The 14,699-nt window shown below is 46.0% G+C and overlaps 3 protein-coding genes across 6 annotated transcripts; 1 reads left to right on the top strand and 2 right to left on the bottom strand.

Annotated features, from left to right (window-relative positions):
• Positions 1–105: 105 nt before the first annotated feature.
• On the bottom strand, positions 106–1,823 carry LEAP2 (liver enriched antimicrobial peptide 2). The gene is made up of 3 exons (XM_015067375.3): positions 1,038–1,823; positions 682–821; positions 106–390 (listed from the first exon to the last, which is right to left on the bottom strand). The coding sequence occupies exons 1-3, from the start codon at positions 1,092–1,094 to the stop codon at positions 354–356; spliced, it is 234 nt and encodes a 77-aa protein (XP_014922861.1). The 5' UTR covers positions 1,095–1,823; the 3' UTR covers positions 106–353.
• Positions 1,824–6,341: 4,518 nt separating this feature from the next.
• LOC106970708 (cytochrome b-c1 complex subunit 8) lies at positions 6,342–7,369 on the bottom strand. Its single transcript, XM_027076711.2, has 2 exons — positions 7,216–7,369; positions 6,342–6,540 (listed from the first exon to the last, which is right to left on the bottom strand). Exons 1-2 carry the CDS (start codon positions 7,367–7,369, stop codon positions 6,446–6,448), a joined length of 249 nt encoding a protein of 82 aa, XP_026932512.1. The 3' UTR covers positions 6,342–6,445.
• A 302-nt stretch (positions 7,370–7,671) lies between these two features.
• On the top strand, positions 7,672–13,290 carry GDF9 (growth differentiation factor 9). 4 transcript variants are annotated; one of them, XM_015067380.3, is made up of 3 exons: positions 7,672–7,775; positions 10,142–10,337; positions 11,999–13,290. In XM_015067380.3, the coding sequence occupies exons 2-3, from the start codon at positions 10,205–10,207 to the stop codon at positions 12,961–12,963; spliced, it is 1,098 nt and encodes a 365-aa protein (XP_014922866.1). In that variant the 5' UTR covers positions 7,672–7,775; positions 10,142–10,204; the 3' UTR covers positions 12,964–13,290. The 4 variants fall into 4 exon arrangements, with proteins under 4 accessions (XP_014922866.1, XP_014922865.1, XP_014922864.1 ...); XM_015067379.3 differs by having other exon boundaries at positions 7,699–7,988; XM_015067378.3 differs by having other exon boundaries at positions 7,699–8,338.
• The last annotated feature ends 1,409 nt before the right edge of the window (positions 13,291–14,699 follow it).

The raw sequence follows: 14,699 nt of genomic DNA, 5'->3' as shown, positions 1-14,699 counted from the left end.
TCCTTTCCAGATTGAGTAGTCTGTTACTAGGCAATGTTGGGGTTTTTCTGTAGCATACAAAATGAATCCTTTTTCCCCTCAAAAACTTGAATTTGAGACTGAAAATTTCAGTTTGAGACGTTTAATAGTATACATAGAAAAATAAACTCTAAATTGACAAGTTTAGTTAAGCTTATCTACATAACATTCTAAGAAGAAACGGAGACCAGTTTAAAGCATATATCTGTTTTTAAATATTAAAAACACAAAACTGCTTCACTTAAGTGTCTCCAGCCAAAATGCAGTTCATCAGTATTCCATAGAATGGAGCATTGTGTAGGTGAATGCTGTCCTCTTTTCCCCCGGTGTGTACGTCATTCCTGGGCCACACTTAGGGAACAGCGTCTTTTTCTTAAGGAAAAGAAAAGGTGGTTTTTAAGACAAAGGTTTAGCAGTGCCCAGAGACATGTCTTCTGTGTTTCCTTCCTCTCCTGGCTCTATCTAACCTCAGGATAGACTGCAGAAAGGAAAAGCACCACCTTTCATGCTAACTTTGTTGAGCTGTTCTTGGTTCTCAAGTCCTGAGGGATTCTCCATGGAGCTCCCGGCTACAGCCCAGGCAGTCGCCTCTCCCAGTTTTATTCTTAGATCTGCGTGTGTGCTCTTCTGTCCTCTGCCCTTCTCCCAAGTTTTTGGAGTTACCTGCACAGCCTCGTGATACACTCAGAATCGTCTCTGCAAGAGGATCCGATGGGCCTGAGGGAAACCCCTCTCCAAAATGGAGTCATTCTCCGTGGCCTTCTCTTTGTTGAACTCGGTTCCAGCATGGGGGAGCCATCTACCTGTAGGGCAAAGACCAGTAAAGCTCAGGTGTGGAAGAGGTGACCCCTTTCTGTACACCTTGGGAGAATGCTCACCGCCAGGATGCTGTAGACTCAGAGCAGAGGGACTTTTCCTCAAGGGCTGAGTCTGGTTCTCAAGTTCGGCCTACAATCCCTCCCGCCCCCGCCACACCCACCCCTCCACACCACCACAATCCCTGTACACCCACTTCTTACCTGGTCCAACAGCAGCAAGCAGATCATGAGCACCGCAAAGAGTTTGAGATGCCACATCTTGACAGAAGGAGGCTGTTGGAGCCTGAAATCCGGGGGCAGTTCCCACTTCCTTTTATAGACTGAAATTCACCACTTTTATGGTTGCCAGGTGAGATGGGGGCAAAGTTTATATTTGCAACCACGGTCGATGTAATAAGTTAATGTCTACCAGAGGAATGTGCTCAAGGCCTGCCTTTCAGGCACATTGTATTTACTGATCCCTCATTTGGACTTTGAGTGATTATGTTACTGGCTTGGACGCTATTACCCATTTTACCAAAAGCACCACCCTCTCCTTCCTTTTGAAAGCCACGTGAAGCCACTGAGGGAAACCAGGCACCCAGCCACATTTTGATTCCAAAATAGCTCAGTGAGGTCACCGTAATCAAAATAAAATTCTAATAGTGAGGTCTTCAGAAATAGTGTTGACCCCTTTTCAGACTTGTCTAGGAAAGAAGCACCAGTCTATCATGTTGCAGGCAATTTGGATAAGGCCCTTAGCTCCCTTCTTTGGGAAGTTGCTTCAGCATATGTGATCTAACAGCGGCCCCAGATCCCCCCCTTTTGTACAGAAGGACTCTCATCCAGTTATCTGCTCTGGATCATCCCACTAGAAGAATGGACCCAGCTGTGGCAAGTTCAAAGTCTGGCCTACCTGCCTTTTCCCAGGGGAAGGGCAATCAAGACTGATGTGGGACTTACTTGAACTATGGGTGAATAGAATGAATGAGTATAGGTGGTTTTGTTTTTAAAAATGTGAATGATATCTTAGCAGGGGTCCTAAATCAGTGGGATTGCTTGATGGTGGTGACATATGACAGGAATCCTGGAATTACAGGCTTTCTGCCCAGTAGGTGACTGGGATCATCTGCAGAGCATAGCCTTCTAGCAGCCTCAGGGGAGCAGGCCTAGGGCTGAGATATTGCCAAAGCACAAAACGTCCATCAGCTTCCGTAGGAACAGCTGCAGATTGCTAGAACAAGAAAGTGCGTGTACCTAAGTCATGAGGTGTTATGGGTACTCCTTAAATGACATGGGCATTTTGATAAATGTGGGGGAAAGAGCTGTAACTTATGAGTAAGATTGATAGGACTTCAGATCCCTCCTATGACCTGGAAGGTTAAGCCAAGACAGATGTAACAAGATTCCTTGGTGTCTCCCTAAAAACTTGGCTGATACGGGGTCCCTGGGTGGCTTAGTCGGTTGGGCAACCGACTTCAGCTCAGGTCATGATCGCACAGGTCGTGAGTTTGAGCCCTGCATTGGGCTCTGTGCCGACCGCTCAGAGCCTGGAGCCTGCTTCGGATTCTGTCTCCCCACTTCTTTGTCCGTCCCCTGCTCACACACTGTCTCTGTCTCTCTCAAAAATAAATATTAAAAAAAAAAAAAAGCTTGGCTGATACCTCTTTCCAAGGCCCTTATCATCAGGATGGGTATTTGGTTTGAGGTTGCCTGTTCTGCAAGGTAAAGTGGAGGAGACACAGAACAGCAGAAGATAGGACAGCATAGATGCCAATCGTCTTATTGAGGGAGCAGAGGGTGGGAAGATGGACCTCAGAACTGGAGCTAGGGGAGTGGGGTGTGGTCACAGATCTGACAGTCCTGGTCCCAGTCCACTGATGACCGTGCAGCCAGGCCCTGAGGGAGACACCACTACTTGCACTTTAGGAACTTGAAGAAACAGACTAGCTGGTTGCTCCTTCCCCTTAGGCCTGAGCTTGGATGTTGAATCAGCCCAGGTAGGGGCTTAACCAGGAACCTCTGTGGAGTGGGGAAGAAGCTATGTGATGACCTAGTGAACATTGGGTAAGAACACAAATCTGATTAGATAAGCAAAAGACTGACAACGTGATGTCCTAGAGACAGGTCTGTGGCCTCCATGCCAGCCTCCCCTTAAAGAGCATGATCTGCCAAATGGGATTTGGAAACTGCTAGTTCCAAACATGGTTTCTCCTCATCTTTCATTTCTGCCTTCCTCTACTCCAAGCAAAATCAAACTAGCCAATTCCCCAGGCAAGGAAAAAGCCTGAGGGTCCATTGTATACAGGGGGATAAAGTCTTATGTATCATAATGAGTGTGACAGCACTGCAGAAGCCTTTGGGATTCAAGCCTCAATCTTGTTTGCCACCTCCCCTCCCAAGAGGAAAGTCCCATCAGTTCACTGCCCATGGAAGGAACCCCGGTTAGGAAAAGTATTCCAAAATGTGCCTACATTACCTCTGTAGTTGTTTAAGTTAAACATGGAGCAAAAATCAAAGTTTGAAAAGGAAAGTGGCATCTGGACAGCATGAAGCTGAAGTGACAGCCATTGTCCACAACCATCCCATAGCCCTTGAATAGCTGTGAATGCCTATTCCTGAAATAAGTAAAAATAATCAATGGGCTCTGTACAGTCAAGTATTTGCTGAATGAATAAGCATACAACTACATCTTCCTCCAGCAGAAAGGTCTAAGCAGCCTTTAACAATCTCAGCCATAAAGAGAAAACAATGCTTGGCTGGGAGGCAGGGGTCTGGGTTAACTGACCAGTGATCAGTCCTTTCCCTTTGAGCTTCAGTCTCTTGTTCTTTCAGTGAAATGGGAGGAGACCTGAGACCTCTCAGCCACTGACATTTGGGGTGGGGGTGGGGGGTTCAAATGATTAATTTACAAGAAGAAAATGAGAAGCATGTTGGATAGCTTATAGCTCGGTAACTCTGATGACAACTCCCAGGGATTTTCTGCTGCTGAGGTAAGTGCCGAGGATGAAATGAGAGAAAGAGGGTGTAGCTACATGAGCAGTTTGAAACACATTCCAGATGGAGAGGAGACCATTAGAGCTTGGCCGTAACTGTAGACTTTTTTGCTGTCCCTGAGCAGGACATGTCTAATAAAAAATGAAAGACTCTGAAATGGAAAAACTTTTCCAGGTAAAACTTCAACAAAGGGTCAAAGTGTATTTGCTTTTTTGCTGGCTGGAACTGGTACAGACTTCTGGCCCTACACTAGGTAGGCCTGCATCTCAAGGACTTTGTTGGCAAAACGGAGTTCACTTCGCTGCATTCTACAGCCCAGAGATAAGAGCCCTTGTGGGGGCGGGGCAGTGCTGAGGAAAAGAAGGGCTAGATGAGTTAAGTGGTTGTGCCCTGGAAGCAGAGGACTGAGCCACAGCCAGGGCTGGAGGCTCCAAGTGGGTGGGTTATAGGCATTAAGGCCCACGGCAGTGGTCCCCTTCTTAAGAGACTTTAAAAGTTCTTTTCTTTACAGTTCTCTGCAGATAGAATGGTCTCCAAAATAATCTCAGGTCCCAGTACAGTAGCACTGAGCTATAACTCAACACATCCCCACACACACCCCTTTAACCCACCGTCCCCATCACCCTGCTACACAGGGTTCCATGCCCCCCCAGCCTAGAGAAGAAGCCCTTTGGTGAGAGACAGCCTTCTGGCAGCCTTTAATAATTTTATTCAAAGCAGAACTTCAGTAAAAGATTGTAGCAGGGTCTTCTCAGAGCATTCCTGGGATAAAAAGGATTCAGACCCAGACTCAGGGCCTGGTCTGTGCTGAAAAAGGGTTAAGTTTACTTTTGAGCTGTTATCTTTAAAGGAGTCAAGGAACCAAGAAGAAATAACATCTTGGGGTAAAATGGAGCCAAAAAGATGGGAGAGGGTAGCCATCTCCCCAAGGAAGTTTGAGGCTAGTCAGAGGGAAGAGGACAGGTTACTGGCCCATCAAGACAGTGACCCTCCCCTGGTGCCTGAACCTGTTGAAACTAAATAAAGTGAAGGAGGGGTACATTTACACCTTCAGGTCCACAGCTGCATCAGATTGTCAATAGTCTAGGACCCAAATACACAGCAAGTCCCGGGAACAAATTTGGACAGAGCCCAGGAAAACTGGACTTTTGGTGAGGCAATTTTCATCACATAGCTGTCCTTTGTTAAGCCTGCCAGACACCTACTTATCTCTCATCTCACCATTGCAACCCTATGGCTTTATATTAACACATTATCTTACTGGCAAAAAGTTCAAAGCTCAGGGATGCAGATTTCTTGCTTGTATCATACAGTGAAGAAACACAGGTTAAAGGGTATGCGCCCCAGTTCACCAGACTCAGAGGTTCTTTATCCTGCCACACAATCCAATTTCTATTAGCGTTTTTTGTTTCTAAGTATTTTAATCCTGGTTCCTAAAAGGCAAGAATAATTGTTAGAATAAAAGAGGGGCAACTGAGTGGCTCAGCTGGTTAAACATCCGACTGTAGCTCAGGTCATGATCTCGCAGTTTATGATTTCAAGCCCCACACTGGGCTCTGTGCTGACAGCTCAGAGGCTGGAGCCTGCTTTGGATTCGGTGTCTCCCTCTCTCTCTCTCTCCCTACCCCCTCACACTCTGTCTCGCTCTAAAATAAACATTTTTTAAAAATAATAAAAAGAAAATAAGGAGAAAAAATACAGCCTGGGCCAGAAGCTGAACTACACTGGGAAAGTTGCTGCTCTGGACCAGCAAGAAGTGTCCTAAGAAGTGAGAAAGTTTCTAGAAATGGAGCAGGGAACCAGAAGCATGTTAACTACCCATACCTACCTCTACCATCTCCGGGTGAAGGGAAAAGGGCCTTTCTACTAAAAAGAGAATTCAAAGGCTCTAGAACAAGAGTAAACTTTTCAATAAAAGGCCAGAGAGTATTTTAAGCTTTCTGGGCCATATGTGATTAAAACCATTAGCAGCCTGGTACAAGAACAGGCAATTTGCTGACACCAGCTCTAGGGGCCAAGTGGTGATCTCACCCCTGCTTTTATAGCTGACTTCCCCTCTGGCTAAGGAAGGCCTGTCTTAGGAGGAAAGGCAGTCTAGCATGGCTTTAGAAGCATTAGTGTCAGACTCTACCATCATTGGTTGTGTCATTTAGTCAAATTACTTACTCTCATTGTGCATGTGTCCTCATCTGCAAAATGTGTGCAATAATGATAATAAAAAAAAAAAAGGCAGGTGTGAGGTTTAAAGGCACGTGAAGGGCTGAGTATGTGACACACCGTAATTACAGTAGTGACCAGATCTTACTGTTATTACGGGAGCAGACCCCTGGCAACCCGCGGTTCACAAATGATCTGCAGGAACAGCTGCAGCTACTTTCTCGTAGATTACAGAACAAGCACTGAGCTCAGATGCTTCACCAAACTCACTAGAGAAACTGTTTAGGACTCATGCCAGGAAGGGGAGTTCATGAACTTGAATATTAGCAGTCACATCCAGGACTTGCTCATAGAAATGGAAAATGACAACGGTGCAGTCCATAAGAAGTTTATTATGTCTTCAAGACAGTACAGTGTCGACTCCTCTCCCAGAGAAGGGCTTTCAGACGAAGGGAACCATTATCCAGATGAGTGGCTCATTTGTCATTTTCATAAGCAGCCGGATTCTTCCTCTTGGATTTCTCAAACTCCTGGGTCCCCCAGGTATAGACAAGATAAAACCCTACAAACGCTTTAAAAATCAAAAGCGAGAGTAAGCAGTGCACCCATATAAGACACTGGGGTCCCAGTCTTCTTTTCTGACTCACTGCAGGTTCTGCCCTCCTGTCTCTAGTTTCCAAGAAGCCACTTTTAAACCAGATGATGAAGGAAGGTTATATCACACACTCATTTTACAGGCGACCAAAATAAAGGGCCAGCCCAGGAAAATTTGTCACCAGACCTCCCCTATCTCCTTCCTGTTGCACATTTTAGATATTTTAATGAGATAATGAAGATAATTCACAGAAACTATGCACATAACGATGCACGTAACACAAACACGTAAGTGAACACTTCTGTGGTTTTTAGCAAATTCACAATGTTGTGCTAATTTTCATCACTACCTGATGCGGATGTAACACAAACAGTTCCTCGCTACTTAGTGGGTAAAGATGACCTCAGAGGGAGGCGCTGAAATCACACAGGTGACCTTGCACGGGTCGTTTAAGTTGTCTGTGACTCAGTTTACTCATCGGTTAAGATAAGCAGGACGATATACTAGCACGAGGGCTTTCAGGAACACTCAGTGAGAAACCGGGCGTATCCCAAGTTGCGGAGTGCCTGCCCTACCGACAGTGCTCACGGAATGGACCCGCTGTTGGGGTGTGATGGAAGTCCAGCCCCCCTACCCGGCCAAGGCACTCACGCGGCAGGACGCGAAGGATGCACGCCCGCGTGCGGCGTAGCACGTTGGGGATGCCCTTGCTGAAGTAGTGCGGGAAGGCGCGCTGCTCGAAGGGTGACAAGCTGTAGGTGATCACATGCCGCATCCGCGTCAGTTGCCCAAACTCGCGGCCCATGGTCGTGACGGCGCCTGCAACACCGAGGGTTGATAGGCGCTTACCTCAGTCTCCGGACGCGCCGCTTCCACCCAAGAGGTCCTCCCCGGCGCCCCCCATCCTTCCCGGCCCAGGCGCCGCCTCCACCCTCCCAGGGGCCACCACGACCGCACGACCGGACCTCACTCCCGCTCGGGGGTCACCTCGCCCTCCACAGCCTCGGGAACCACCAGCCTCCTTCCGTCAGTTCCGCTAAGTGGAAGCCGCTCCAGGAGGCCGTGAAGTCACTTCCGGGGAATACCATTTTCCTGCCGTCTCCAGGGGGAGGCACCGTTGCTCCCCCTTCTGGAGAAGAGTGCCCGGGTCGGGTGGCCCCGTGGATTGGCGGGGCCAAGCGCCGGCTGCGGACTCCGCGGCGGCCTTTGGGGTCCGTGGACTACCCGGCCGACTATCTCAGCCCCTTGCCTCTCCGTGCGACGGCCGGGGCCGAGGGGAACTGAGGTGGAGAGAAAGGGGCCAGCCGGCGTCAAAGGCGCTCCCGCCGAGGACCTATGGGTCTTGCGCCTGTGGAGGGCGCCCTGACGCCCGCCGTGGGGCCTCCCTACGTGACTATGTGCGCTCTGGTCCGGCCGCTAAAGGGGTTCGGTTCTTTTCAGACCATCGGTGACGAGAATCAGAATCAGTACCAGGGGCTTGCATCCGGGGCTTTTCTCGGCTGCCGCGGTTATAGAATGCACTGGCGGGGTGCAGACTTTCCCTGGGTGGAATAATCACGTTTCCTCAGGTCGCGCCCCAGGAGTCTTCAAGAAGTGGTCAAGCCGTTGATAACCGGCTGTTGATGGCGGTAGGAAGACAGAGGTCACCCCCGCAGCCGCCAGCTTCTCTCCGGAAGCGCTTTCTAAGGCGGGATGCAGGGCGTCTTGTACATGTTTAGTTCATGGAATTGCCAGCAGTGTGTGTAGTAGGAGTAAGCTGTCAATCAAAGTTTAGGTGTGTTTTATGCGACCCTGCTTACCAGTCATGGGCCGGGAACGCTTGGCATAGGCAATGAACTTAAAATTTGGAAACATAAAATTTGAAACAGTTTCATCAACCTAGGTGCTGCACAGACTGGTTCTCTCTTGTACCAGGAGTGTGGGTTGATTTCCTTCCAGTGTGATCTCATGGGTGTCGCTGGATATGCATTCGTTTCAGCCTCTTGTGGTGCACCTTGGTCCCATTTCTCTAAAACATCATCTCTCACCTAGTCTCAGCTCCAAGGCAAGAACATAAGTACTTACATAACAAGAACAAAAACACCTCGCAAATTCTACCATCATTTGAGTAATAAAAAACAACCTGCAAACATCTCTAAACCTTTCAACCTACATAGGTACAGATGAATATGTAGATGAAAGTAAAGAATCAAGGTATTATATTCTAAAATTAGTCAAGGTCTGGGGCGCCTGGGTGGCTCAGTCGGTTAGGTGGCTGACTTCAGCTCAGGTCATGATCTCACGATTGTTCTTCTTCGTGAGTTGGAGCCCCACAATGGGCTCTGTGCTGACAGCTCAGAGCCTGGAGCCCGCTTTGAATTCTGTGTCTCCGTCTCTCTCTCTGCCCCTCCCCTGCTCATGCTCTGTCTCAAAAATGAGCATTAAAAAAAAATTTTTTTAATGAGTCAGGGTTAAAGGTGATGTCCATTTTAAAGCATATTACAGCATTCCAAGTACATATTCTATACGAAGTTCCCTAAGAGAATTGGGCCATCCAATAGTTCTCTGTTCTCTGGGATTTCCATGCCAATTGTGACTTTTTTCTCTCCAAATCCACATGCAGTAAGTAATTATTCTAAGCACCTGGGAGCCAGAGAGGTGATGAGCGTGAAGGAAGAGCAAGAGTGAACCCAATACCATAAATTGAATACCAACAGGTTTTCGTATCATCATGAATAATTAGCTTTTTTCCGTGCTTTGGAAGTTTCAGCAAGCACCTAGGGAACATTTTAAGAATCGTAATCTCAAAAAAGGGATGGTTTGGGGGCGCCTGTGTGGTTCAGCCGGTTAAGCGTGGGATTTCCACTCAGTTCACGATCTCGTGGTTCGTGGGTTTAGGCCCTGCTGCTCCACGCTCTCAAGGCAGAGCCTGCTCTGGATCTTCTGTCTCCGTCACTCTCTGCCCCTCCCCCGCTCCCCCTCTTTCTCTCTCTCTCAAAAATAAACATTAAAAAAAAAGTTAAAAATTTTTAAGGGGGAGTTTTAAGGTCACTTCTCAATTTCTGTTGGCCTTTCAGCTTGCATAGGTAGTCCACCTACGCAATGCTAACTTAAGAGATTTTAAATGAATGCCAGAACAAAAGGGAGAGGAAAGCTAAATCACCAGATACATCAGTATCTAATGAGCACAAATTGGATAGATAGGATGTTATCAGCTGTTTGATTCACAGCTGATAAGAATTATCTTCAGGTACCCATCCTTGAGGTCTGATTACAGAATTGACCCTAGCCCACCCACACACCTAAAATTTATTTAAGAGACCAACCTTAGCTCTTCCTGGCTTTTAGGAAGAAGACTGGTATGGGGAAATGTATTCCTTGCTAGTTCTTCCAGGCCATGGCGCTTCTCAGCAACTTTTTCCTTTGGTTTTTCTACTTTTCCTGGCTGTGTTTTCCTATTAGTCTTTGTTCTCGGGCTTCTACAGGAGAAGTTCAGATTGCAGCGGGTGCTGAATGGGAAGCTAAGGCTGAACCTTGGTCCTTGGTGCAGCCTCTAGATGAAAAAGACAGATTGGGCTTCCTTCCTCCTCTCTTCAAGGTTCTGTATAATGGACAAGGTGACGCCCCTAGGCTGCAGCCAGACTCCAGAGCTTTGCGTTACATGAAGAGACTCTATAAGTCCTTTGCTACCAAGGAGGGGATCCCTAAATCCAACAGAAGTCCTCTCTACAACACTGTTCGGCTCTTCACATCTTATGCCCAGCACAAGCAGGCTCCTGGGGACCAGGTGACAGGTGTGTAGGAGTGGATTGGTGAATGGGTGGTGGAAAGATGATAAATTAGTTTGCGTTTCGGTTAAAGAAACAGGTTGGGTTTGTTCTTTGAATTGCAGTTTACTTTGCATAATATTTAATAACCGAAATCAAATGTGGTACTTGATCTTAAGGTTTTAATATCTTCATGGATTAAGGGGTGGCGAGTCTCCTAGGATATATAGGGTAGAGTTAGAGGGGACTTAATAGCTCTAAAGACTGAGGAGTGTTTTGTTGGAACTCAGCATCTTGTCCAAGGTCACAAAGTCAAGACTGGAAACCCGGTGTCTTGACCTCTCTTTGTTCTTCCCCTTTTACCACCGCTAACCTGGAAATGTGTCTAAAATATCCCCTAGCTATTTACTGCATTAATTGGGATGTTTTCCCCTTGTTTGTTGCTGTCTGTGAGAGGAAAGCTGGAGTCTCCATTTGGAACAGTAGGTCCTCACAACAAAGTGTTAGTCAACAGTCTGACTCAGCACCTTGGTATTGTGTGTGAAAAAGAAGTGCTTTTAAAAAAAATCAAAAAACAAAAACCTAAATTCACTACCTCATGACCAAAACTGTGCTGACCCAACAAGTCAGGTGGGGCTGTTTAAAATCTTTTCTTCTTCCTTGATGTTTTTTATAGTGCTTTTAGAGCCTCAATTATCAATCTCAAGTGTTCGAATTACATGATTAAATTTTTTCATTGATCCTGTTCATTGGGCTTAGAAAGTCTTCTTAGCAAGCTTGGTGGGGTTTTTTTTTGTTTTTTTGTTTTTCAATATATGAAGTGTATTGTCAAATTGGTTTCCATACAATACCCAGTGCTCATCCCAAAAGGTGCCCTCCTCAATACCCATCACCCACCCTCCCCTCCCTCCCACCCCCCATCAACCCTCAGTTTGTTTCTCCATTTTTAAGAGTCTCTTATGCTTTGGCTCTGTTCCACTCTAACGTCTTCTTTTTTTTTTTTCCTTCCCCTCCCCCATGGGTTTCTGTTAAGTTTCTCAGGATCCACATAAGAGTGAAACCGTATGGTATCTGTCTTTCTCTGTATGGCTTATTTCACTTAGCATCACACTCTCCAGTTCCATCCACATTGCTACAAAGGGCCATATTTCATTCTTTCTCATTGCCACGTAGTACTCCATTGTGTATATAAACCACAATTTTTTTTATCCATTCATCATTTGATGGACATTTAGGCTCTTTCCATAATTTGGCTATTGTTGAGAGTGCTGCTATAAACATTAGGGTACAAGTGCCCCTATGCATCAGTACTCCTGTATCCCTTAGGAAGCTTGGTGTTTTTATGACCGCTTTCTCTCCAGGCACTTGCCAAGATAAAAAGATTTATTAGCTTCTGTATGTTTGGAGCAAATGATTGAGGTTGTGGAATGATAGTTGTTTTTATTCACCACCAAAGCTGTTCTGATTTTGGGATGATAAAATACCTGCTTGTAGTTGCTGGCAGTTAGTTATGGAAGAAAGCTCTCACCCGCATTTTCTCTGTAACCCTCCCCCCCCTCACTTGTTGAGGCTGGATGAAGAGAGGAAGAGAAGGGAGAAAGCACTATGATCAAGTATTAATGCTGTGATTTGACTTGCTATTTCGTTTTTGTATTCAAGCATAATTCGTGGGTTGTTTTTCTTCTCAGGAACCGTACCATCCGTGGACCTGCTATTTCACCTGGATCGTGTTACTGCTGTTGAACACTTCATCAAGTCAGTCTTGCTATTTACTTTCAGCAACCCCATTTCTTTTTCTTCTGCTGTGAAATGTGTGTGCAGCCTGGTGATGAAGGAGCCTGAGTCTTCTAGCGGGAACCCCCATAGAACTCCATCCTCATTGACCTTTGACTCCCAGTTTGAATTTAGAAAGAAATACAGATGGATTGAAGTGGATGTGACTGCTCCTCTTCAGCCTCTAGTGGCCTCCAACCAAAGAAACATTCACATGTCTGTAAATTTGACCTGTGTGAAAGCCCAGCTGCAGCCCCCTTCAGCACGTGACAGTTCCTTTAACGTGACTCTTCTGGTGCCCCCCTCACTGCTTTTATATCTGAATGACACGAGTGCCCAGGCTCATCACAGGTGGCATTCCCTTAACTATAAAAGGAGGCCTTCCCAAGGTGCTGGCCAGAAGAGAGGGCTGTCTGCCTGTCCCCAGGGAGAAGAGTCAGCTGAGGCTGTACGACCTTCCCGTCATCGGAGAGATCAGGAGACTATCGGCTTGGAACCTCAGAAGCCTCTGGTTCCAGCTTCTTTCAATCTGAGTGAATACTTCAAACAGTTTCTTTTTCCACAAAACGAGTGTGAGCTCCATGACTTTAGACTTAGTTTTAGTCAGCTGAAGTGGGACAGCTGGATCGTGGCCCCGCACAGATACAACCCTCGATACTGTAAAGGGGACTGTCCAAGGGCACTTGGACATCGGTATGGCTCGCCAGTTCACACCATGGTGCAGAATATCATCCATGAGAAGCTCGACTCCTCAGTGCCAAGACCCTCCTGTGTGCCTGCCAAATACAGTCCTCTCAGTGTTCTGACCATTGAGCCAGATGGCTCAATCGCTTACAAAGAATATGAAGATATGATAGCCACTAAGTGCACCTGTCGTTGATACTGGGTTCTCTAAACTAAAACCTGGAGCCTCTTCGGCAAAGAAATGCCGTGCACCTCTCTGTGCCTTCAGGAGAAAGTTCCATGTGTCAAATCTCAATGTAGTATGTCTTGTATAAGGGGGAGCCTGTGTAGATGAGCACATTCTGTGGCATCTATCCATGGAAAGTGGTAACATCTTCCTGTTTAATTTCTGGGTGTAAATGAACTGTAATTATTTTGGAGGGCCCTAAATTTCTTTCCCGTGAATGATTTTTTTTTCTTGACATTGGTATCAGAGTGCAGTAGTTGTAGTTAATGGAAGAATAAATCCCTCTCAGTGGCATAATTTTCTGTGTGCTTTTTTCTTTTTTTTTTTTTTTAAGGATTGATTTTAAATGGCTCTTGGGGAGGAAGAAGTGTATCTACAAGCTAATCTTAACTTATCTTTTTCAGAGTAAGAGGCTAGCTTTTCTTACTGGGACTAGAGAGTAAGCATGTAACCCATGACTGTTGGATCAGTGTGATGGATGCGCAATATGTAATTCAGCTCATTAGGCATATAAATAGGGTGGTTCACCTCAAACAAGATAACATTTGTCCAATTTGTTGAAAGGAAATTGCCTTGCAGATTTTTATGAGAAAATGTAAAGATTTTTAACTATTTTTCCCTTACATATTTAAAATCTCTGACCTTACAGAATGAAGTCAAGGAGTGTTTTTTTCCTTTTTGCTCTAAGCTTGGTTTTGCAGATTTCCCTCAGCTCTCATCACTGCACCCCCACAGATTTTTTCCAGGTGGATTTGGGACTTTTGCCACTAAACTCACCTGGCAGTGATTAGGTTATATTACAGAGAAAGCCTTGTTTGGATATGATGGCTTATATGTCGGTTTTCAATAAATCTACCTTGAGGGAGCCCTGAAGATCCATAGTTAGGGCTGCTGGAGTGATTTCTGTTGCAGCATTTCTAACCCCCCTAATCTACCAACCAAAGTAAATCCTAAATGCAGGATGTATTCTCATTCGTAGAGATGATCTTTTCTTAGTGATTAGTGCTTAGCCTCTAAGGAAGCCAGTTGAGATTTTGATGGGGATTGTATTGAATCTGTAGATCAGTTTGAGGAGTATTGACATCTTAGTAATGTTAAGTCTTGTAATCCATGAGCATGGGAGGCGTTTGCTTTGATTTAGGTCTTTCTGTACTTGGGAGAGTGTAAGTTTTGAACCTGTTATGTTTAAATTCTTTTCTGTTTTACCTATTTACATATTGAGAGAGCAAGTGAGAGTGGGAGGGGGACAGAGGATCTGAAACAGGCTTTGCAGTGACAGCAGGGAGCCTGATGTATGGCTTGAACTCATGATTTGAGCTGAAGTCGGTCCCTTAACCGATTCAGCCACTTGGGCACCCCTAAGGTTAGACTGTAGGTATTCTTGATGTGATTGGGAATGGAACGGTTACATTTATTTTCCTGGTGTGCTATTGCATTCATCTCGCAAGCCTGCACATACATAAATGCTCTTACTTGCTCAAGATTTCTTCATCTGAATAATATTTTTTAAAAATATTTAATGAAAGCTTTTTTTAAGAAGCAGACTGGGGGCATCTGGGTAGCTCCGTTGGTTGGGTGTCTGACTTCACCTCAGATCATGATCTCCAGTTTGGTGGGTTTCAGCCCTGCATGGACTGACAGCTCAGAGCCTGGAGTCTGCATCAGATTCTGTGTCTCCCCTTCCCTCTTCCCCTCCCCTACTCCTC

This window comes from Acinonyx jubatus, chromosome A1 (assembly GCF_027475565.1).
Source record: "Acinonyx jubatus isolate Ajub_Pintada_27869175 chromosome A1, VMU_Ajub_asm_v1.0, whole genome shotgun sequence".
NCBI lineage: Eukaryota > Metazoa > Chordata > Mammalia > Carnivora > Felidae > Acinonyx > Acinonyx jubatus.
This window is presented reverse-complemented; position numbering and strand designations above follow the sequence as displayed.